Genomic DNA, 24,792 nt, shown 5'->3' with positions numbered 1-24,792 from the left:
CATTTATACGCATGGAAGTGTTGTGTGCCTGCAAGTCGCAGCTGAGGGAAACGTGCGCCTGTGAGTCAACACTCGGGGTTAACAGCATGTCGGTCTCCCGCTGCTGCTCCGACAAAGTCAAGTGTACTTGCCAAGAAGCCACATCTCACTGGGGAGCGGCGACTAAATGTCATTCCTGAAGCCGAGGCAAGAGCCTTTTCTTCGGATGTAGAGAGCCACCGTATCATCCTCTGGAGCGGAGAGGTCTGCGGCTTGTGCCATGTTTAAATGTCTTTTCAGCTGCAGGTGAGTCAGAATTGTTTCCACTTCGCATGTTGTTTATGCAAAATAGCATGAAAGTAATGCAATAAAAACCGTCTTGCGTGCCTCATAGCGACACACTCGGCTGTACAGGCAACTTGATCCACCGCTGCGTGAAAACTGAGCTCTGTGCACCAGACTTCATTGAAATAAAACCGAAGTTTAAACAGCGTTCACATTTGGAATAGTCTCTGTGAAATTACCGCATAGTTTTACATGAGTCCGCTTAATATCGACAAATCGGTGCACTGAAAGAGCACGAATGGTGTGATGTTTTACTGGTGTGCGGTGTCTTTTGGTGTTGTTTTTGAGAATGCGTTACCCCCCATTTATCATCATTTAAATGAATGGTGGGTCCGTCAAATCTTAAAACTCGGCTCGTGAACTTCCCGCTGCTCGCGTTTGAAAATGAACGTTTGCTGCCGGCTGCTGTGGTGGGACCGAGGTGAAGGCGGCAGCGGAGGTGTTCGCTTCTGTCCAGGTTGGTCTCCGAACAAGCCGCGGGCTGGGGAGAATGACACCGGCTGGTTATCGCACCCTGCAGGTGCCCGTTACCAGGCAGCTTCCCGGACTCTGACCCTGCCGGTGGGCTCTTTTGTTCGGCCCGAATGGAGCCGGTGTCACAGCAGATAGCACGCGGCTCGGTATTGTTCAGTCGGGGTTAAACGGAGGTGATTGTATCTCCCTTTGTCTCCTTCAAAATCGCCCCTCGCTATCTTGGGCGGTTCTCGCTCCAAGGTTCTGTTTGGACCGAATAAATTATGGTGCTGCCCAAACAATTATACACACACACGCGCGCGCGCGTAGCCTACGTGCGGGGTGGATGTTGGGTTTTAACGTCTCTGACGATGTGGAGCAGGTCTCAGGTGAGCAGCCATCCTCACCGACCTGACCCATCTCCGGCCTGCAGTCATGTTGGAAGCGTCAGATTTACTTCTCTACTCGATATGTTTGACTGAAGCAGGAGACTGTCTCAAAACTAATAACCTGGTTGATTTGGTTCAGAAGTGAAGCCATTGTCAACAAAAACATTAGTGTTAGTGTGGAAGTCTGCTATCTAGGTTGTTGTTTGATCCGATTTGGTCCCACAGACTTGCTGTACTTGGGTTTGAAGACCAGCATGGGCAGTTTCTGAGCCACTCTTTTTTTGTAGAGCTCCAGCTGCGTTTGTTATGGAACTTTTCATGTCTGGCTGTCGGTCCATGTTAATGCTCCCTCAGCTGGAGTGGGACCACTGTGCGTCTCAAAGTAAGACGTCATATAAACACCAGAGCTTCTGTCCCTTCAGATGGCGGGAGCCCTCTGACCAGAGCAACAGGTGGACTCCCTGTACTTCTGAGACGGGTTTCTACCCTGAGTCTCTCTCTATAAGTGACCTATATTCTTCCCTCAATGAGGAAAAAATAAAATCCTGAACTGATTTAAAGTTCTTCTGCTGAGATTATGAGTGTCCACATTTCATTTTTCTACACGAACAACACGGAGGCCTCAACTAATGCATGCATGCACTAAATGCATTTCAGTCAACAGATAAGAAACACCCTGCTCTGTTGTGCGAAAGACCCCGAAACCTTTGTGTAAAAGAGACTTCTTCCCAAACCTGAGCCGATTCTGGATCGGCTGAATGCTTAACAATTTCCTGGCCAAGCCAGGGCCCCTTCTCTGTCCAACCAGACTGCAGATATCATAACAAACCAATGAGCCTTCTCCTCACAAGCCTTGACTTTCAGTGAACACCTGACCACCCCCAACCCTCCATAATTTCCCAGTAAAGCGGCTGGAAAAACAGCCTGTCGGAACAGTGTCAGGTGCTCAGCCATTGTAACTGTGGCATGATGATCGACTTGTCGTCCTCACTGATATTGATGTTTGTTATCTCACCAGGATGGTGCCGTCATGTATTTGTCACATTTATATGACTAAGTTAGGTGAAAGCGACTCTCAGTCACCAACACTGGGCTCAAGCTCTTCTTAGTACTTGATCCTGAAAGAAAGACCTTTCTGGGCTGGAACCCACGTGCCAACACAGGACCTCACTAGGATGATCAAACCTTATCACACACTGATTTAAGCGAATGGTCAAAATAAGTAACTTCACTGTCATGTGATGTGTTCAGGGTCCAATAAATGAAACTCAGATTTGTTCATTTGTTTACCATTTCCAGACCCTTGAACAACCTTTGACCCTGATTTGTCATCCAGAGTGTTTGCTATAACTGTGTGCCAGATAGTGGAGGGCTGAAGTCCACGGCTACATCATGGGAAACGTCCCTGCCGCTGCTCCCTCAAGACATTAAGCACTATTGCCAGTGTTTTCTTCCCTCAAGGCCTCTATTTTTAAACACATACTGTTCCCTATCTCAGTTCTCACATGAGCCGTGGAACGGGGATTCAGTCACATTGCAGTTGTTTTGTATAGTACTAGTATTCTCGCACCAGAAATTGCGCAGGTGTGTTTCGTCCTTTCATGTGCTCAGGTAATGTTCTGCCCAGCAGATGAAGTTTCAGCGAGGCGTCTCCTTCCTGGGAGTGTCTGTTTACCGTCAGTCGTTACCGTGACGACAGAGTGATGTCACACCGCACCTGCCAGATGCTGTTGTTACCTTCACCTTGTGACATTATGGGATGATTGAAACAGGAAACTGTCGACGTGTTGCTGGGCTTCTCTTTCAGTCTTGTCGCAAAGTTGGCAACCCATCTTAATCAGGGCTGTCACTCATCCAAATATATATATATATATATATATATATGTGTGATTTACGGGAAGTTAAAAGTAAATCAACTTCCAAAAAAAGTAACCTCTCTCTTATCTTCTTTTTATAACATCCCAGACTGTTGTGTCAGTTTTATTTTGGGGTTGAATTGAGGGTGTGTGAGTGAGAGACCTGAGATCTTTCTGTGTCAGCTGCGTCTCATAATTGGACCGTGCTAGCAGCGTGAGCACAAAGTTTTCACTGGACGTGGTCAAGGTTCGGCACCTTTACTATAAAGAGCTGAGAGAACCTTGGACATCTTATGAGAGCAAAAGAGTGAAACCCCAAAATAACCCACCATTTAAAAACATGATAACTGCAATATAAACTATAAAATAAATGTGTCTTTTTAACTTTATCAACGTTATTGACTGGCCGACTCCACAGCACCGATCAGGTAAGCAAATGAAAGCTCCGCTTCACCCTGTCTCACTGCGGTTATTCTGAGCCGGCTGAGGAGCTTAATGTCAGCATTTTCCCTGCCACCTGTTAATGTCCAGAGAAGCCCCGCCCCCCGCCACACACCCCCTGCACTGATAGCACATCTCTAATTGGAGCTAATCCTGTCAGTCGGGCAGCAAACACTGGAGATGCACTCCATCATCTGGTTTAAAGACCTGCTGACAGGTAGGAAACAACAGCGCCGTCGGTGAACTGGCTTTCTAAGCTGAGAAGCTCTAGTTGTGTTGCGCACAGGTAAATAAACTCCACTGACATGTGGAGCCACCTGTCTGATATCTTTGTGCTCGCAGAGCGAGGGTTGTTCCGGATTATTCCTGCGGCGTCTTCCACGCAACACATAAACATCTCCTGGGTTGAGATTAAAAACAACAGTCTGGATTAGAGATTGGTTGTGTTAATATAGCTTCACTTAGCTTAGCCACGTAGCATGCAGTTTTAGGCTTGGGACTGGCTTGAAAGAGAAGCATTCTGATGAGGAAGTGGTTTTTTTTTTCACTTGAAGTAAGGTGGCAGACCTCACACAGGAAAAATATTTCTTTCTGCTGGTGCTCTCTTTGAAGGACTTTCCAACCTCCCCAAGCAGTAGTTTCTGATGCTGCAGATAATCTGACTTCTGTAGATCTCTATGATTTTCATTTAAAAAAGAGTCTGCAAAAAAGGAAGTTAGCATGACACTTGTATTTTGAGGTAAGAAATGTAGTCATTTGTCATGGAGCAAAAACTTTGACTTCTACTTTTGGAAATGCAGTTGAAGTGCTTTGATTTTCTTATAAGATTATCGTATATAAAGCACAGTTTTTCTTGTATGTCCATCTCGCTGGAGAACACAGGGCAGACCCAGTAACAGATGGTGGAATAACATGGTGATGTGACTGAAAGAAGAAGGATAAGTTTGCGCATCTCATCTAATATTCCAGTTTCTAAAGAGAAAGCGTTGTAGTACACATGCCGGGTCTGTAGATGGCACTGTAAAGCTCCATCAACAAATGAGGAAGACGGCACGGCGTATACTCTTGGAGCACTTCAGGACTCACACAGTCGCATAACAATCCAAACACTATTCTGAGTGACGTTTAACCTCTGAGACATGAGCTTGATGTGTGGTCACCTGCTACATGCTCCGCTGACACCAGCAAGGCAGTAATCTGTATAAAATTCAATTAGCTTTAAGTTCTTGTTTAGGAATGTAATGACTATAAATGACTGGCCGACTAGTTGCCAGCTGCTGAGTCTGAGGGATTGTCAGAACAACAAACTATTCAAACCATTTTGAGCAATTAAAAAGCAGCACTTCACACTATACAAGTGTTTACTATTGAAAATTGAGTCTCTGTGTTTGTCAACCTGTACAGGTTGTACACCAGCAAGTTGAACTAACCATTAAGATTGGTTGGATGACATAGGTCGACTTGTTTCAGAAAGAATTGGACTCGTGTTTGGCCGAGATGCTGAACGCGTGCCGCTCTTCTGTAACGTCCACCGCACTGTGGCAGGTCTGCACACCAGTCGTTTGGTGCTCATCATCATGAAAGAGTAGCTGCAGATCTTCTGTTAGTATTCTCAATAAGCTCGACAGCTTTTGGAGAGAGAGTGCTACTCTAGTCTCTGTAGTCAAAAGTATCGGCCCCAGTGACTGAAAACGCTGGTTTTGAGTGGACAAATGTCACAAAACTTGCATACAACCAAGTTTGCATCTGTGTGAACAACATAGTGCTGTGATTCACTATGTAAGAAGCGATGCAGTCTAACCCAAAGAAACCATGTGATATCCCTGTACTGTTGTGAGGCTTAGACAAACTATTGCTGTAGAAAATGTGCACATTTTACTGTCAATTTACATCTGTATATAAGACCGGAGGGAAGCAGAAGGGCTGCTGTTGACTCCCATGCTCCACTTTGCCAAGTTCTGGTGTGAGATGTGTCGACATGTCTGGCGTTAGACATGCCATATTTCAGAGATCTACCATCAAGCATTTGGTCAGTTGCGGTGCCACTGAAATAGTCACTCGCTGGAGTTGGCACAGCACTTGTCTCACTCGGCTCGGTATGTGGAACATACAGATGACTATGTAGGTTAGTCCGCCACGGGGCCTAGATGCGGCAAATTAATCAGCGGACTAGCCGCTCTCATTATTGCAGCCGCCCATCGATCTCTGACACCAGTTTCCACAGCGGATCACATCAACTCAGAGGCTCGGGGGAGTGTCTGCTCAATCCAGCTCAGCAAATGAATGACACAAAGTGCTTGGCTTCTATAGCGTATAGCTCTTCTTCTATTGATCTATTGATCTGGTGATAAAATCATTTGTGGGATCATCTCAGAGACAGTTTTGATTCCATGTCTTTGCCTTCCTCAGGCAGCCCAAGTTCCCATCAGTTCTTCTCTTGTCGGAGTCCCCCGAGGGCCAGTGTTGGCCAGCTCCTGTTTCCTTTTTTAGTTTTCAAGGACTCGCAAGTAACTCGCAATAATGACAAACTGTTCAGCAGTTTTCCCTTTTTTAGATAAAATAAAATCTTGCTAGTTACCAAGCTAATGGTGAAGTGTTTTGTCTAATGCTAACAACCATGCTAATGCTAATGGTGAGTTGTTTTGTGTGATTTTCTTTTCACACACTGTTTTCCGTTTCATTAAAATAAAGAATATTATCAGAGTATTTTAGGACTGTGTTTTTCAACCTTTTACAAGCCACCGCACACTTTGTTCATTGAAAAAAATCCCAGGACTCACCACCAACGCTACCTCGGGCAAAGAGCAAGTCAAAAGTTCTGTAGAAAATCCCTTTTAGTTTGTGAAAAATGGAAGCTGCTAACAACTGGCGATTTTGGCATGTTACTTGCAGGAACAGCAAAAAATGTTTTTGTTTGCAAATGTCTCCAGGAAAGGGAGGGCAATATGGCACAAATGCATCATGATTCATTGATTTATTTTAAATAACTGAATTCTAACACAATGTCTTTTGCATGATTTTATTCTAGTTTTGGGAATTTACAGACAAATCTTTAACATTCTTTGCCTCAGCTTGCTTCATAACAACAATAATTATTTCTCTCTTCACATTTTAGAGTGCATTTATTTGGTTCTGGTTTAGTTTTTAGCTAACTTTTGAACCACGTAGCAAACGTTGATGGTCTACCATTGTCAAAGCTTTGGAGTGAGGTGCCATGTTAGTCATTAGCTCTGCGGTGCCAACTGTCTTTTGCGTCGCATATCCGAAAAAGAACATTCTATCGTTCTGTCGTGAAGGTGTGTGGGCAAGTTAGAGGGGCATCAGATTTAAAAACAACTCGAAGTTGCACATTTTAGGGGCTTCTTCGCTGTGAGTGTGGGAAGAGGAGCATTGCGTGCAATGTTGTGCGGTGCAAGTCAGCATAGATCTATAGTGTATAGAAGGAATGTGACCAAACCCATGTGATCTCCTCACTTTGGTAGATCATCAACAGGTTCAAATTGTTCATAATTTAATCATCAGTCATCATATCGTCCACCTCCAGGACAAATGAGGAGGAACTGGATCATTACTCACGACACACCTGACTGTCTCTCACGGCACACGGTTGAAAAACACTGTTTTAGGATACAGCCAGTGATCAAGCTGTCATATATTTTCTGTTGTGTCAAATGTGTGATTCCTTTTTTTTTTTTCAAACTTGATTTGGACCGTGACTCAGGGTCTGGCCATGACAGTGGGTCTGCAAGTTATAAAAATACCAGTTCTCTCTTTTCCTGTTTTGAGAACCCGAACTGATCTGAAGTAACATCAACAGTTGTTTTGACTGTCTCACCTTCACCACCAGCTTGTTTTGACTGTGTCACCTTCACCACCAGCTTTAACGCTGTGACATGCCCAAATGTCGACTGGATTCTGCTGCTTTAATGACTTTCACTGGCCCATGTTTGTGTGATCTTTTGTCTGAATTTGGAGGTGAATGGCGGTGATGGAAGACAGGGTGCCTCATGCTGACTCCTGTCCATATGGCGCCATCCAACCACTGCTGACCTGAAGCAGCCGGCTTCTGACTTTATATTGGTGTTGCTACTACACATGTTTTTCTGAGGACAGAAGTTGACATGAGTGAGATAACTGTCCTGGTCTGATGACCTCTGACCTTTGCGTGTGCCACTGATGCCCAGTCATGTCTGGACAGAGCAGCATGGGAGCTGATCAGAATATCAGCATGGTGGATTGTGGAAGGATTAGTTCCCTGTGTCGACCACATGGATGCAAATCTTCTTATCAATCGGCTTTTCTTTCCTCTCACTGCTGAGACGCTTTGTTTCCTCCTCCAATGGCCGCCGCCTTCTGCTTTCTTACTTTGGGTTTCACTTACTGGACTGGACATTGTGACCGTAGCAACATTTACTATGCTCCACTACAGATTCAAATTAACACTCAGTCTTGGGTTCATGGGGCGACTGCATGCATGATGACCCGTGACGCCATTTTGAGTTTCTCCTGCTTTCTAAACTCTGCCACAAAAACATGGTGGATCAGCCGCTTGACCTTCTGAGAAGTGTAATTTTGGTCACCGGGTGCTTTGAATTGCTCTATATTTTTGGTCATAAATGTTTGTGAGCACCTGCTGGTCATATAAAAGCAAAGCTGGGCTGGATTTGTCCCGGCCTGGAGTTTGTCAAAATCGATTCGTGACACAGCAGCACGTGCTCCGACTAAAGTGCTTCCTGTCAGCAAGACTGAGATCAAGTTCAGTAAATATTAACTCTCTATTTGTCTGTCATCTGTCCTTAAAGCAGTAATTAATGAAGAGGACAAGTCCTTCCTGCTGTATAGTTAAGACACTGATAAATACAGTTTGACGTCTGATGAGGAGGAATAAATCATGAGAGCGACATGGGTGTGTGATGTATGTTGCTGGACTGAGTCACATCAGAGGAGCTTGTAACAGCTGCTGATGGACTGGAAGCTACTCTTTATCTTTACATCAGGACTGAGGCTCCCAAAGAGTCTGGAAATGGTTTCAAGTTTTTCTCACTGAAACTTTTTTTTTATTTTTTTATTTTTGTGAAAATACGATTCTTTGGGAATGAGGAAGTGACTCTGCTGATGGGACTCCTCCCAAGACAAACGGTGATAACAGGCTGATTACTTCATGCCCTCATTAAATGAGCTCTGACTCACTCAGTAGCTCTTATCCTTTAATGATTTCTTTCTGGAAGTTACGGTGAACTCTCATTGCTCCACATTTTCTGCTTGTGGTGAATGTCGCATTTTCATTTACTTTTTTTTAATTTAAAATGGAAGTTTAGAGTTGAGCATTAAGATGTTATACACAAAAAAAAAAAAAAAAAAACACAAGGAAATGAGGCCGTTTCTGTTTGGAACTCATAAAAAAAGAGGTGTTGCAATGACAGGAAGATGACCAACTATGGAAAGTCTGGCAACGAATAGCTTATGGAATAGAAATGAGTTCCTGCTAAATATGAACATTTTGTCTTTGAATTGTCTGACTTTTTTTATTCCTGCTTGCTCCTGCACTTCTGTACCCTCATCGTTGCCTGGCAGGCTGCTACACCGACTTTGCGTGTGTTGTTGTTATGGATACAGGGAGCAAAATGGAGACCGGCTGAATTAAACATGAAGGGAAACTGGGAGCTTGTGGGAAAAGTAATCACACGACTGGACTGTACATACAGTGCGGTTGACGCAGCGGACTGCAGTGTGTGCTGCTCCTTCATTTGAGCTGGAAGCTCAGGGTTAATGACTAGTTCATGAACTGGTGAGGTGATGTCCTGAGTCCTGCAGTGTCAGGTGTTACCAGCAGCTGATGGTTGACTCTTTACAGTCAATAAATAACTGGGATGTTTGAGAAATTTGACATGAAAAGTTAAAACACAACATGAAATCATAATTGGTGTGTACACTGTTTTATTGTAATGTGATGTTTTGTTTCGATTTTTATAGTGATTCCAATGCAGTGTTGAAGTCTTCATGTGCTTTTCCCTGTCACTTTTATAAAGTGAGGGAAAGACGTCCAGCCCATTGCACCTATCCGTTTGACCTCCACCCATTGTACTGGTTACTGATTTACCAGCGTGTTTCTCTGTTCTCACTTCTGCTAGACACTTGAACCCTTCGGATTGTTGTTGGATGTCCATTTTCTTGCGCCATTTTCTGTATTGTTTATTCATGTATGAGTCTTAAACTTTGTTGCTCAGTATATATAGTCAACCATTAAGTACTCTGTATTCTGTGCTAGCAGTCAGAAGTCATTTTCACATACCTCTCTTGTATTGTTTACATGTTGTATTGATGCAGTTTGAAAGTTGTGGTGTCATTATTTGCATCTCTATAATATTTCAGTACCTGGTAGTTATGTACTTTGGTAGTTATGCCAAAATTGCTCCATGCTAACACCGTCCTAACTGGGTCCTCTATGCTCATGCAAATTACTCAAGGGATTATGGTAGCAATTTTTAAGTAATATACTTATTTGATTTAATTGTTTAATCATAACAAAAAAAAACTTGTGGAATGTGAACTTAACAACTATAAACGTTTATCTTTTGCACACAAAATAACGTTTAACTGTTTCCTGTTTCCCAGCTGATGGTTCACAGTGAAAAGTGATGAACGGCTTCGAATCTCCAAGTTTTGTGGCCTCCATCTACCAAAGCAAGTAAGTTAGGTTTATGAGGTGCAATGTTCCATAACTGTGGAACATCAACAGGTGGCACTGCATTTTTGTATCTGATGTCAACTAATCAATCAGTTTCACAAGTTGACCTGAAAAACCTGACAGCCAAACCTCCTGCTGCTCCCTCTGCTCTTGTGCGTCGCTGGCACTGAACTGACAATGAGGTCAGTGATCCAGGAACAGATCGATGGGGCAGATCAGGACCAAATCCAGATTCTGGAGCTGATCCAGGGTTGTTTCTCTCTCTCCCCACAGGATTCCTGTCTCTGTATACGTTGGTATTTTTCGTTCATCTTCTGACTGTGGTGTATTTGTGCTCTGCAGCGGCCATGATGTTCAGGAAGCTTTCAAGCAGAAGGCCAAGTCTGGTGCCAAAGCTCTCTACGGTGAGACGGTAGTGAACAATGAAACCAACACTTTCATTGACCGCAGTGATTATTGTGAACTGAAATTCCAGCTTTGACAGCAGCAATGTTCATTGATGGATCTCACACAATGGTGATGAGAACAGTAAAATATGGTTAAACTCTGGTTATGGTGATATTCACTTCAGTTCCTGGACTTTAAGTGGCGGTATGTTCATGTTTGAAGCCTCTAGCTGCTGATGAGTGGAGTGACCGGAGCCATCTGTGCTTGTCTTCCGTCCTCACAGGGTCAGATGAGGTCTATTTCTTTCGTTCCTCCTCCAAACATAAAAGGAAAAGTCAAAGTGAGAGTCAGTGTGTTTGTGTGTTCCTGGGCTTGATGTGGAATTCTCTCCTCATTTTCGAGTATATTTATTCAGAAGTTCTAATCCTTCAGGCGTGTGTTATGTTTCTGTAAGGCTCGAGGTCGCCATGGTAACACTTGTGTGGAAATGAAGGACTCGTATTACACCCATTCTGAGCAATGTTCTGTTGGATTCTTTGTTTAGCTGTCTGTCTCAAACCTCTTAGACAAATGACCCCTTTCTCACGTCACCTGACAAGATGTCATCACCACATTCTTTGATAAATCCTACTTAATGTGGAAACCACTGTTTGTTGTGCAAGTATTGAAGTATCGGATTCTTGCTATGACTCCTAAAATCACAGACAAAATAAAGCTGCACACAAGTGCTGCTCTAGAAACATCCACCATAGGATCAAGTCTTGTGTTTGGAATATTTCAAGCCGATGACTTCACATTCATGCGTCATGGGTGCGATTCTCACAAACATTCTGCTTCGAGGTTTGGAGAGTCTCTGCTGTATTGCTTTGACAGTGTGGCTTAAAACACATTCAATGCTCTTTGAGTAGTGCTGCTTGTGCACATGTTTAAGTCAACTGCAACAGAAAATGGAAGGACAGCTTACAAACAAATGTGTGCTGCATGAGCTTTTTTCCTCGATGTGTGCGTGTAAATATCCAGGCTGACTGGACATCTTTTTTTTCCACAGCTATTCTAATGGAGTCAATCTCTCCTTTACTGAGTTTCATTGTGATTTGCCAGTTTTTCTGTAATTTTCTTTATTTTTTTTCTCCAGAACATCGAAAATATTTCACCAAGACCAGCATCAACAGTCTGACTGACACATCGCTCTACCATGTGGAGGTGAGTTGTTCCCTAACACGACTTAAGTTGCGCAGCAGCAACCCATCATAAATTTAAAGTTGTCTGAAGTAAGCATTGCACGTCATTTGGGAAACTCAAACAAATTAATAGCTGAGCCATCTGACATTTTTACAATAATAAACCAAAAGGGGTCAAGGGCTTATTATTGTATGGATATATTAAATTGAAAGAAATATGTAATGTGCAATGCAAACGGGAAATTTGGGTGAAGTCTCCGCAACATGATCGTTTTAAAAGGAAGGACAAGTAAATATTACATGCAAAGGAAAGACAGAATAGAAATCGGTAGAATGAGATACATGCACATTGTCTGCTCTTTTATCCGTTGCTCTGTAGCAAATCTGAATAATGCAATTTCTTCAGCACCTGATGACCTTCGTGCTGGACCGCAAAGATGGCATGATCACGGTGGACGACGGCATCCGTCGGCTGCGTCTGCTGGACGCCAAAGGGAAAGTCTGGACACAGGAGATGATGCTGCAGGTGGAGGAGAAGAGTGTGAGCCTGATCGACCAGGAGACCAAGGTGGGACTCAGCAAAAACGTACCCAGCAGTTGATTTATCGATATGTTTACCAAACCAGATGGTGGTGTAAACTGATCAATCCAAGCATCGTGTGTGTGTTTGTTGGGTGAAATCCAGTTGATCTGTGTTTGGTGTTTCAGAACGAGCTGGAGAACTTCCACATCGGAACAGTGCAGCATTGCCAGGCAGTGATGAATGCCTGTAGCTATGACTCCATCTTGGCTCTGGTGTGCAAGGAGTCGGGTCAGATCAAAGCTGACCTGCACCTCTTTCAGTGTGACCACATCAAGGTGAGCTTGATGACGGTGACAAGAGTGTGAGACCAACATGTGGCCATCAGGATTAACGCTTGTGTCGACACCCTCTTTCCTCAAACTTGCACAGTCAAACATGTGCATAATAACAAGCACACGCTGATAAACTCAAGTGAAAACGTGTATTTTCGGTTCCATGTGACTCAGAACACATTAAAAAAAATGGGTATCAATTCACACATTATTTGTCTGACTGTCTACCAGCATCAATCCTACGAGGTTTGGGCGAGAAACTCATCTGGGCCACGTCACTTAAATGCACTCTAAAACCAACTAAAAATGTGAAATAAATTGCTTTTTTAACATTATGATCCTGACAGCTCAGGCTGTCTGGGACAATAAGAAACATCCTCGTACAGCTCCAGTTTAGAAGGCGTGGGTATTTGCCTGATGCTCAATGTGCAACCTGTTTTCTGCACTTGGAGAGCATTTTTGCTCGGTTAGTTCTCTTTATTAATAATGATTTATTCTATTTCATTTTTTTAATTTCTTTTTTATCTTGTTCATTAAAAGAAAACATACAGATTTCTCAATCATTAAAATACTGGTTAGTTGTAGAGAGTTCTCTAAAATGAGCTTTGTGAAGAAAAACATTCATTTTCTCATTCCTCATTCTGATACTCTCTCAGGCGAATCTGATCCAAGCCGACATAGAAAGTGCCATGATTGATGCCAAAGGGGGGAAAGTGAAGAAGAGACCCGAGGCGCTCAAGTAAGAGCCGATCAGATCACAACTAGTCTCTGCAGCGGAGGGCGGTGGCTAATTTATGTTTTTTTTTCCCCCTCAGGATGATTCTGAAAAGTGACGGAATCATCCCGCCGCCCCCAGCTGCTCCGGCTCCGGAGCCTCCAGAGTCTCCGGGTCAGCTGGATGTCAAGAGCCGAGCGGCGGCCTGGTCTGCCTGGACCAATGAGCAACAGGAGTGTAAGTGTGGAGAACTTGAACTTGAAGAGCTTCTCTTTGTTTGGCATCTCATGTGCACACTCTACTGACACATATCCGTGAAACTCATTTATTTCTGAGATATTTCTACTAGCAGGGTTTTTCATTTTCTTTCACCCTAGATGAATGTCCAACTGAGCTGACAGCGGTTTTCTGGCTAAGAGCTACTTCATTAGGACGTATTAGGACCTGTGGCTTAATAGGAGGAAACTGACAGCCATGTGGGCTTCTGTGCTGTAGTGTTGCTGATGAAGCTGAATGAGAACAGCACATGTCAAACTACGAGTGACTAAAAATGAATGGGCATTTTTAATTACATTATTTTTTTTTTATTTATTTATTTTTATGAAATGAAAGTAGTTCAAATTTGTCCACAATGACTGAACAGTCAGTATCACTCTATAGACACGAGAGCCCGTCACTGATGCTGGATTATCTCAGGCCCACTCCTTAACTATACCGTGGCCAGGCATAGATAGTTTGAGGCCAGGTGACCTCTTGGCATCTCTCCTGCCTCTTGTCACCAGAGGGGCACTGTACCTTTCACATGATTTGTGTTGCTTTTTATTAAAGTAAATATGAATAATCCATTTTTATTGCTTCATGTATTATACATTATTGTTTCTTACATCCATAATTGTGTTGCCATTATTACTTCAAAAACATAATTCTAGGTTTATGCAGTTACTTAAATGCCATTATTTCTAAGGTTATTTTCACATAAATGTCCTGTTTTCTGTTAAAATAAATAATTGTACTTCTAAAGTTTTTTTATTGAAATTTCTGCCTCAATGTTTGGACAACCATTTCATTCAAAATATTTGAAATAAGGGAAATGAATCTGGACTAAAAGACATGATATATAATCGCTCAGATGTGCTGCCTACATTTCCCACAATGCCACTCCTCCTTTTAAGCCCCCTGTCTTTTACATTTCCCCTCTTTGGATTTAAGTTACATCATCCTCATCACTGTTGTCTCTCTCAGAGAATCCCTTTACTCGGCTGCAGCAGCAGGACAACAAGAAGTTAAGACTTCGGATTCAGACTTTTTTTGTTTTGTTTTTGTCAGCAGATGACAAGCGGAGAGCATCGGTGGAGGTGGACGGCTCGGTGGAGATGGCTGCAGCCCGAATTGACAGAGAAGTGGTGAGGTTGCGTCCTTGTACTACAGTTGCTTATTGGTGGTGCCGTGGGAGGGCTGGCATTTCAGAACCGAGGTGGTTCTTTATGTTGCTCTGGAGCTGCTCATATGGCGCTGAACAGATGAAAAATGCTATTTCAGTTCCCAAACACCCTGTAAGAAGAATTGTAAGCATCAATCGATATCCAGTCTGAGAAACTGATCAATCTATTGTAAGTCTTTGTTTACAGCCCAGATCAGACGCAGCGTGCCTCCGCGGCGGGTCACACTGGCTCAAATACAAAGGATTTAAGCTGATTGGACTGTGGTTTTGTTTGAAAGTAATCAGAGTTTGGACGCTGGGAGGGGGAAATCTGCTTACATAAAAGCGTGGAGTTGTCGGAGAACTGGACTCTGGGTTCAGGTTTAATCATTTTCAAATCGCCCATGTGTACCACAAGACGAGTCCCATCCAGGAGAGAACAGGCGAAACAACAGAGAGAGGCTCAAGAAAACACATCTGGTGAGGAAAGGAAGGGTTTGGGATCATTTATGCTGAGGTGATGGAGTCCAGCGTGGAACAAAACCTTTCTCAGTCTAGTTTTCACTTTGACCTATGGTGGACTGGCAGACCATTCAGGGTAGTTTTGACTCCTCACTTCTGCTTCTGCAGCCCGCACAGCTTTGGGCAAACAAAATACCAAGTCAGTGAGTGAAGTCAGGGTTTTCCCCTGTGACTTAGCAGCATAGCGGCCCTGTACGCAGAAAGTTATCTGATTTTTTTTTTTTTTTTTTTTTTTTTTTTTTTTTTTTTTTTGCAATTTGTTGTGAAACATGACTTGCAATGTCGAGCATGACCTCTCACCTTTAAAGGGCCTAAAGTGCTACTGGTCCCACCCACCCATTGGATGCATCCTATGCTGGGAAAAATCCTGGGTCGATCCCTGGAAGCTGCATTGAAGCGCCATCAGGCTACTTAACACAGCAGTGACTAAGTGCTCAACATTGCCGCGCCAGGTGACATTTTCTGGCACTGCCTGGAGATGCATCACCGCAGGCCTGAGACTCTAAGAAAAAGTCCCACTTGAGCTACTAGTTTAACTTGGGTGTGATTACTGTTCCTCTGTGTCCGAATGTTTCCCTGGGTTCTGATCAACCTCCAAATGTCTGGATCTGGCAGCAAATCCTGAACCACATCCTGGACGACATCGAGTTCTTCGTCACCAAACTGCAGAAGGCATCCGAGGCCTTCAGTGAGCTGTCCAAGAGGAAAAAGGTCAAGAAGGGCAAAAAGAAAATGCCAGGAGGTGAGACTTGTTTCCCACTCAAGTGGAAATAAAAGTTGAAGTTGTTTACTCGCTTCTATTGTCATACATTTATTATCAGCAAGTAGAAGCAATAACTCATCTTAATTTTTTGGGTCCATCTCCGACAGAGGGAGTGCTGACCCTGCGATCCAAACCTCCACCTGAGGACGAGTTTGTCGACTGTCTGCAGAAATTCAAATATGCATTTAACCAGCTGGTGAGTGATCCTCACGATGGTGGTGGTGATGATGATGATGATGATGATGATGAAGATGAAGATGGTGATGCAGCTGTGCTAAGATCTGCTGTTTTCATCAGGGGAAGCTGAAGCTGCACATCCAGAACCCAAGTGCTGATGACCTGCTGCACTTTCTCTTCACTCCTCTCAGAATGGTCTCTGGTTCAACTCCTCTCATAATAATAGTTTTCATTCGTGATGAATCATTCCAGTGAAGCTACTTCTCTTCTGTTCGGTGGACTTGACGCTGTTATCCGTTCCCCAGGTGATCCAGGCGTCTGGCAGCGTGGAGCTGGCTCGCAGCGTGGTGGTTCCCCTGCTCACCAGAGAGGCCATTGACTTCCTGCACGGTGCTGGAACAGCTGAAGAGCGGCACCTGTGGGTCGCACTGGGCGATGGATGGACCAAATGCAGGTGCTACTTTAGTTTAGCAGTTTGTTGTTCTGAATGTGTGAATATTGAATTGAGCTGCTTTATAACCACCTGAGTGACTAGTTCACTTTTATAAGCTGCTCTTCCTCACATGCGATTGATGTTGTCTCAAAATCTCTGCAGGTTGGAGTGGCCCAAGGATCACTACTTCCCTCCCTGTGTGCTAAAATTTCGGGATGGGTGGGAGCCTCCCCTGGTGCCAATATCAACGCCCTCCCACAAACGTGAGATGACCCGGCTGGCTGAGAGTCTGGCCAATGGTGAAGTCCAACATCAGGAGGTGCAGAGCCGTAGTTTTGTTGTTCTCTCAACTCCATCTTGTCTTCGATCTGAAACTCTCTGTCTCTGTGCAGCGGGCGGCCGTGAAGTACCCCACTGACGGGTACGCAGTCAACAGCACCCCCTACAAGCGCATGCTGGACCAGGACGCTGCGGCAGATGCGATTAGACAGGCAGTCAACCGCCATGTTGACCGGTAACTTTGAGGTCACATGACGCCGCGGAGAACTGCTCCCACTTCACTGCTGTCCATCTCCAAATTCTAATCTGCTGTTAAGTTTCCTTTCCGTCTCTTTGATCTTCTCAATTCAACCATCTTCACTGTTTCACTCCTGTTGTGAGGTCGGGACACTTCTCCTCGGCCCAGATCAACTTTCATGCCATTTACACTTGGTCCTTCGCAGGTTTAAATGTCTTACTCTTGTCAAGTGTGTTGCATTTAAGAAGAACTCAGTCATGTTTTTTTTTTTTTTTTGTCTAGAAACTTTGAGGCAGACATCCGAAATGAACCAAAACTTTTTGCCAAATCCAAGTACGACTTTGTGGCGAGAAACAACACTGAGCTGTCTGTGCTGAAGGATGAAGTGGTCGAGGTGAAGAACATTCTTTCTTGATGGATTTTTAAGATTTTCTGATTTATCATTTTTTCGTGTCTCCCCAATTCAACCGTCCTTGTTGCGCTCCCTGGTGTCCTCAACAGGTCCTGGATGACAGGAAACAGTGGTGGAAAGTGCGGAATGGTGCCGGGGAGTTCGGTTATGTGCCAAACAACATCCTGGAGCTGACGAAGGCGGTGGACATGACAGGCAGAGGAGAAGGTGTCTACAGTCACACCATCCAGGTACCCCTCTGCCCCGGCCATGTCACATGACCACTCAGGGATCCTCATGAGATTTCTTCTGCCTTAAAGCTCATGATGCCAAAAAAGGAGTTTGAGTTGTTCAAGGTAGGGCACTAGCTGCTAGTGTGCTGAGTGTCGAGCGTTTTAAGAGGTTTGCGGTGCTTTTTAAAGGAACAGTCTTTTATTTCAGTGTTCTGACTGATTCTGTTAATTCTTTTTCCCCTTCATCTGAGGAATTTGATCCTTAATATTTCCTTAATAATCGCTATATCATTAGCCTAATAGCATAGTGGCCTAAGTCATGACAGGCAGAGGACAGGGGTTTTAAGACAGGGTGATGCAGCAGTTGTAGGAAAGCAAAGACAATGAAGGCAGGTGTTATAGTTTGGCCTGAAAAATGACTGAGGCTATTAGACTTTTTGTCAAATTCTCTGACCTCTGCCCAACCTAGACCAACACAACAATACAAAATATTGACAATTTAGACAATGTCTGAGTCACAATTATTAGTGTGCAGTTAAAAAAGAGCTACATTTGTAAACAAGACAGGAACATCAAACTGCCTGCGTTTAGCTTGACACGCTAACAGTTAGCCGGATAGCTCCTGAGTGCCGTGACGTCAGACTGTTCCTTTAACTATCATCGGTGTGAAGAGTTGTTTGGAGTAGACTAGATCAACAAAGACAGTAGCTTTGCTTCTTGGTGTGGAAGACAGAAGTCACTTCATTTCCATCACACCTTTGTTTTGTGCTCCATTTCACGTCGGTAGCAACTGCTGGGAGAGCTGAACCAGGTAAACAAATGATGAGAATGTAGTGGTTTTTACAAATGTACTTATTGTTATTTGCTTAGCTATGGTGTGAACATTGTCAAAACAAGTTAGATAACGTTTGTAAATATATGAATAGCTGGGGAGAGTCTAGTAGATGGCATGTAATGTAGTTTTGATGTCAGACGTGGAACCTTGTGAACTCCTTGTGAAGAGTCAGCTTCTTCAAATGAATAACTGATAATGTAGGACAGGCAGAACGGCCATGATTGTCATCTTATTGCTTCATTATCAGATATTGTCTGTTGTTCTAATGTGTCCTGTGTGGAAACTGGGACTTGAGTCAGCTGACATCTGTGACCTCGAACAGAAACAGACGACCCGGTCGGACCCCTTCCCCGCTAAGCCAGCAGCGACACCGATGCCTCCGGTCCCCACGCCACCTCCTTCAGGTCCTGCCAGACTCCCCACTCCACCACTGCCCCCACCGGCCGCTGAACCCGTCAAGCAGCCAAACAACAGCGTCAGCACCATAAGTCGGCAGAACAGCACCACGTCCAGCGACGTCACCAGCGTCGCCATGAGGGAGAACAACAACCCCAAGCCTGCACTTGCCAACCGTAAGTGGCCCTTTGCCATGTTTGTGACCCTTACATTGACAGTGAGATAAAATAAAAGTGTCAATAGAAATGTGTCAAGAGATTTCTTCAATCCTTTTTCTCCAAAACATTGATGTGTTGAACGTATTTGCAGGTCGGAAGTCCAACATGGAGGAAGTTCAGGATGAGCTGATTCAGCGACTGACCATTGGCCGCAGCGCTCAGAAGAGGTTTCCTCAACCAAGTCGCGGTACCGGCCTGCCAGCAATCAGCATCACGTACGACTCGCCGCCTGCCGAGGTCCGGCACTGGTTGGAGGCCAAAGGCTTCAGTGCAGTGTGAGTTCAGTGTTACCAAGTGCAGTGTGTTGAGATGGTCTGGTTCCAGTCCCAGCAAAGCTCTCAAGTAACTGCTGGTATCCTCCTCAGCACCATCAGCAGCCTCGGTGTCCTCACCGGAGCACAGCTCTTCTCCCTCAACAAAGAGGAGCTCAAGACTGTTTGTCCTGATGACGGAGCTCGTGTCTTCAGTCAGGTGACCGTCCAGAAGGCGGCGCTGGAGGTGAGTGACCTCACACAAGATCTCAAACACAATCCTGCATATTTAGTGGACGACTCTGAATCAGTTCCTCCCAGAACATCAATGTTTGTAACGGTATATTTTTGGAGTGAGAGATTTAGCAAGAACCACTAGGGTCAGGTATCTGCACCACTGAGCCCAAATGGGGAACTACACTTGAGTTCATCCTTGATCTCACCCATGGATGGCAGAGAAGCTCTCTGCCTTGTTCTCTCACAGACAAGCAGTATGAACTCACAAGTGGGAATCTCATGACTTGATAGGGAACATTGTCACTGTCACTCTGCATCCATTGGTGTCCCTTTGAAAGACTCCTGACCGTGCTGTTGATGTGTTTATCCATCAATAATCATCATTACTTTTCTTAATATTTGGTCAGTTACTTATAAAGTCATGACTCAATAAAATCCCCCATTTGTTTTTACCCTCTTTCCCGAGATCATGTTGAAAAAACCTGTGGCATGTTTTCATTCCAAATGATCTGAAATACAGTTTGCATCGAAACATCTGGTCTTTTGAAACGTGTGACGGTGGAAAAGCAAATGATACACTGCTGGTCACTGAGTTTCCAGCATGCTGTTTGGCTCACCTTCAAGTCCTTGTCTCTGGGTGCGTCTGCAGACCTGTTGAGGGTCTCTGTCTGGTCTGTGGTGTCTCTCTCCGCCTGCAGGTCTTCTTCTGACCCCCTTATGATCTTCTGACTCGGTTCAGTCCCTCAGGTATCACCTACATCAGCCGAGACGCCGCCCTGGTGGTCAGATTGAAAGCCTTCAGACACAGACAATCGGTGATCATTCCATCCACCAAAAGAGGAGATTCAGTTCCTTCATATATCCATCTTAAGTCTGACCAGCAGGGGGCTTCTCATTTTAGGATAGCAGCACCTTTGAGGTAGCACTGTTTGCTTGTGCTCCCAAGACCCCAGAATGAACCCGATTCTTCACCTGTGACCCCACAACTCTAGAACCCTGAACAAAAGGCTGCAACTGTATAATTGTGTTCTGCTTGCTAGCATAGCTTTGATTAGCGATTCTGCTTCCCACGTTGCACCTCCACCACAGTGAATAAGTTTTGTACAATTTGGATTATCAATATCATGGAAAATCAGAATCAGAACTTATATTTGCTTTAGACATTACCGCAGAAACTGGTGGGGTTCCTCAGAGCTCCATTCTTGACCCTCTGAATGGTTGAAGGTGCAGATATTTTTTAATCAATGTTAAATCAGAGATGACTATAAATATTTTGCATTTCAGGTAGTTTTTAAACACCAGATCCCTGTTGTAGAACCAATATGACATAGTCAGATATAGAACCCACAAGAATTATATCTTGTACCTTGGTGTCTACTCGATGCATCACAAACAGAATGTTGTTTGCACACAAGACTCCCTTGTGTGAGAAACAGATTACAGCAGTGGAGTTCCACAGGGCTTCGTTTTTGGCCCTTATTCAAGAATGGCAATTATATTTGATTCATGGTTTGTTTATCGTGCTAAATATTTAAACAGGCATTATTATTATGACATTATTATTAGGTATCATAAGGTAGTTGACACTTACAAAGTCTTTAAAGTCAATATTGTACAAAACTGTCAATTTCATGTCGGGTTTGGCATGAAGGTTGCTAGAGTGTTCAGCTGTGTAGCAAACGTGTGAGTGTTTTTAGCCGGTTGAGGTTGATCTACTTTGCAAACAAATGCTTTTCTGATGACGGTGAGTAACTCAATGTTTTGGTTGCGACGTTTTAAACTGAAGATGGTTTCACGAAGATCTTATATACATTGATATTTCGGTGTACCAAATATCTGTTTACATTGACATGAATATTTAAAGATGTGTGCAAATGAAAGACGCCTCTGTGTCGACGGTGCACATCTGTTTCTTTTACACTTCTCAGGCCGGTAAAACCTAAATCACCAGTGAATGGGATCTTTGTGGAACCACGTTTGTAGTCTAAGTGCATGCTGTTTTTACCCAGCATGCACCCTGACTATCAGCTGACTGTAGAAATGCTTGTTCACATGCTCTTCACAGCTAACAGCAGGTGCTAAGTGCTTTTGGGGATGTGTGGAGGTGTTCACTGTGATGGTGGGAGGAAATATAGGGCCTTGTATTTGATGCAACTAGAATGTCTCTTTTTATATATTTTATATCTCGACTATTTCATACCTCAATTACATTGTGTTTGACAAGTGTTTTTTTTTTTTTGTGAAAAAAAATAAATCAGAAAAATATGATTTTGTAATTGTTTTCATGGTTTGCCCATAACTTTGCTGTTTCCTACTTTTTATAATATATTTATTGATTTAAAATGAGAATATTAACATAATCTAGCTGGCTATCATCGTATACTTTTTTTTCCTTTTTATTTTTACTGATGTTATTAACATTTTTTTCCATCATATCTTGCTTTGGCTTCCTTCTGTCTCATGGCCTGATGGCCCCTCAGAATATAATGTGGGCCCCAAGGAAAGTGAATTGCCCACCTCTGAGTTCGCAGTCGTGCACCTCCACAGAATTTCCCACAAGCTTGCTGGGCCTCTCTGTCTGTTTTTGTCACGTGATCTTTACTTTGTCTCCGTTCTTCTTCTCTGCAGAGGAGCTCAGGCTCCGAGCTGCAGGAGATCATGAGGCGGCGGCAGGAGAAATTGGCCGCTAGCACCTGCGACTCTGGGGTGGAGTCCTTTGATGAAGGCAGCGCCCACTGACGGAGTTCCTCCTTGCTGCCTCACTGTCTCTGCCCCTCTCTACGTCCTCAGGCAGCGGTTGATCGAGCCAAGTTCGTGGAGATCATGCGGCGCAGACAGGAACTCCTCAGTTCGTCTCCATAGAAACCGTCAGGAATGTTCTGCCATATTTGCCTGAAGTTCAAAAGACTGTTAAAGTGTGTCTGTGAAGAAGAATATAAGACTTTCTCTTGTGGCATTTCAGTCTTTTCTTCCAAAATAAACTGACAATTATTAAAAAATGGGGAGCAGAACGGTTTGCATAAAAACAGTGAATGTGCAATACATATGAAGCTATACAGTATAGAGCATACGTTGTATTCTTCATACTTGTGGAGCCGAAGTGATGAAGTCATGATTTTCTGTGTGAATGTAAGTGGAGGGGAAGATTCCTGTCTAAGACAACAGAACAGAAAGCTGAAGATTCCAGTCTTTGTCATTTTAAATCAAATGTCTTGAAGGACATTCATTCCCAAAATCAGATTCTTTTATTCCTTACATATTTAAGTTATTTTAGCTGAAGAAACTAAGACTATTAATGATACATTTAAGTAATTTATTCATAGAATCAATAAGTAAGTAGAAAAAAAATGTATATTTTATTTGTATTTTTGTTCTGAAAGATTGTCAGTTTCCTTAAAAGCAAATAGAATGTTACGAATGTTATCTAAAATGTCTGAACGCAAGTCTGATGAATCATCTGAAAGAATGAAAAAATGTGTACAATTTCAGATTTGTTTTCCTGGCAAGCTTGTTTAGTAGTTTCTTTAAATGCACAAGAGCTCGATATTAGAACTATGATAAACACAGTAGGAGTGTCTTCAGTTTTGCACCTTCTGTTTCAGATTGTTGAGGGCCTCTTAAAGGAATGAGCGCTAGGTTTTGTGAAGACACCTGTTGTTGACAGGAGCACATTATTCAACGTTAACAATCCCTAAACGTGTGTAATGTCTGGGATGTTTTTTATGATAGCCACTTGTTATTGAGCACGTGAAAGGATGCTCGCTACATTAGCTTCATCTGTTGGTTAAACTGACACACGCTGTAGATTTATAATACCGTGGAATGGATCATTTAAAATAACAAAGATGGCTTGTAGAGGCGAAATATCTGTTCACGTACTGTAGAGCGTGGTAACTCAGTTACGCTAGTGTCATTGACCTGTTGGTGACTTGGCCAGCCGGAGTAAACCCACAAATGTTGTCCTGTAAATACAAATGTAACCTGTAAATAACTTCAAATCACTTGAGCTATGGTGAACCATTTCAAATAAGACGGTACAAAATGGCATCTTTTAGATTTAGGTCTTGATTTCTAGACGAATTGGTGAGTTCCCTTATTTACATGGCAAAATACGTTTTCACACAGACACCTGATATTTCCGAGCGTTTCTGTCCGGGCTGTGGAAAGAGCCATGCTGTTCTAGGTTTGTTCATGCTGGACATGGATTCCACTTCTTCAACCTTGTGCCCCGGATGAAATATAATCATTATGTTGCTTTCATAAATGGAATCAAGTGTTCTACAAGCCAATCACAAAGTATTTTACACGTATGTTTATAGTTATCATGGTGCCTTTTCCATTTAAACAGTCGTCAAAATTCCATTTGAAAATGGATGTCTCCTGGTTTTGCCACATTTGGAAGCTGAATAAAGGAATACGTCACTTCTCAGTGCCGAGTGTTTTCTTGTGCAGCTAATAAAGTGGATGTGACCGACAGGTATCCAGAAACAATAAATAATAGACTCTGAATGTCATGCATGAAGCTGAGTGAGAAAGAAGCAGAAGACGACCATGAGAGTCATGGATGTGGTGATGGAGGACGTGAATGCTGAGAAACGCCAAAAGGTCAGGACTGTAGGGACAGACTTGACACAACAGGCAGACAGATATAATCTAAAAAAAAAAAAGTGTTTAAAAAGAGAATTCGATTGGACTAGTAAAACTGAGAGACAAAGAGCCACAAGAGGTCGCCAAGCCACAATTTCAGAAGCAGCTACTTGACATCCACTTCACGTTATCACAATTTAAAACAAATATTTAATAAAATATATGGACTAATAAACGTCATCTATTCTAATTTAATTAATCTAGGGCCGTAAATACATAATTAACCTCACTAAAGATGAGTTAACTTATTTTGTATCTGTTGTAAATGAAAGTTAGAGGAAGATTTTTTATCGACACCAGAGTGGCCAATAACACTTTCCTCATGCAAATATTTGTTTAAAACGACAAACCAACACAACAGACACTGTCAAGTACATTCCTCAGAATAACCTCAGAGGAACTGAAAAGGTTCGAAAACATGCTAAACACATAAAACGGTGAGCATTATTGACCACCCTTGTGT

At 43.3% G+C, this 24,792-nt stretch overlaps 1 protein-coding gene across 12 annotated transcripts; it reads left to right on the top strand.

The window, feature by feature from the left end:
* The first annotated feature begins 116 nt into the window (after positions 1-116).
* Positions 117-24,111, top strand: eps8a (epidermal growth factor receptor pathway substrate 8a). Of its 12 annotated transcripts, XM_053861673.1 has the most exons (24): positions 117-285; positions 10,079-10,151; positions 10,494-10,555; positions 11,674-11,741; positions 12,126-12,287; positions 12,428-12,577; positions 13,231-13,313; positions 13,390-13,526; positions 14,616-14,692; positions 15,847-15,973; positions 16,102-16,190; positions 16,292-16,366; positions 16,477-16,625; positions 16,767-16,923; positions 16,997-17,118; positions 17,404-17,515; positions 17,623-17,763; positions 17,833-17,868; positions 18,533-18,556; positions 18,903-19,152; positions 19,286-19,469; positions 19,560-19,692; positions 20,381-20,429; positions 22,311-24,111. In XM_053861673.1, exons 2-23 carry the CDS (start codon positions 10,102-10,104, stop codon positions 20,390-20,392), a joined length of 2,400 nt encoding a protein of 799 aa, XP_053717648.1. In that variant the 5' UTR covers positions 117-285; positions 10,079-10,101; the 3' UTR covers positions 20,393-20,429; positions 22,311-24,111. The 12 variants fall into 12 exon arrangements, 11 of the variants coding, with proteins under 11 accessions (XP_053717648.1, XP_053717649.1, XP_053717645.1 ...); XR_008414322.1 differs by having other exon boundaries at positions 19,560-20,429; positions 22,311-22,418; XM_053861674.1 differs by lacking the exon at positions 20,381-20,429 and having other exon boundaries at positions 14,619-14,692.
* Positions 24,112-24,792: the final 681 nt, after the last annotated feature.

Source organism: Synchiropus splendidus, chromosome 4 (genome assembly GCF_027744825.2).
Source record: "Synchiropus splendidus isolate RoL2022-P1 chromosome 4, RoL_Sspl_1.0, whole genome shotgun sequence".
Taxonomy (NCBI): domain Eukaryota; kingdom Metazoa; phylum Chordata; class Actinopteri; order Syngnathiformes; family Callionymidae; genus Synchiropus; species Synchiropus splendidus.
This window is presented reverse-complemented; position numbering and strand designations above follow the sequence as displayed.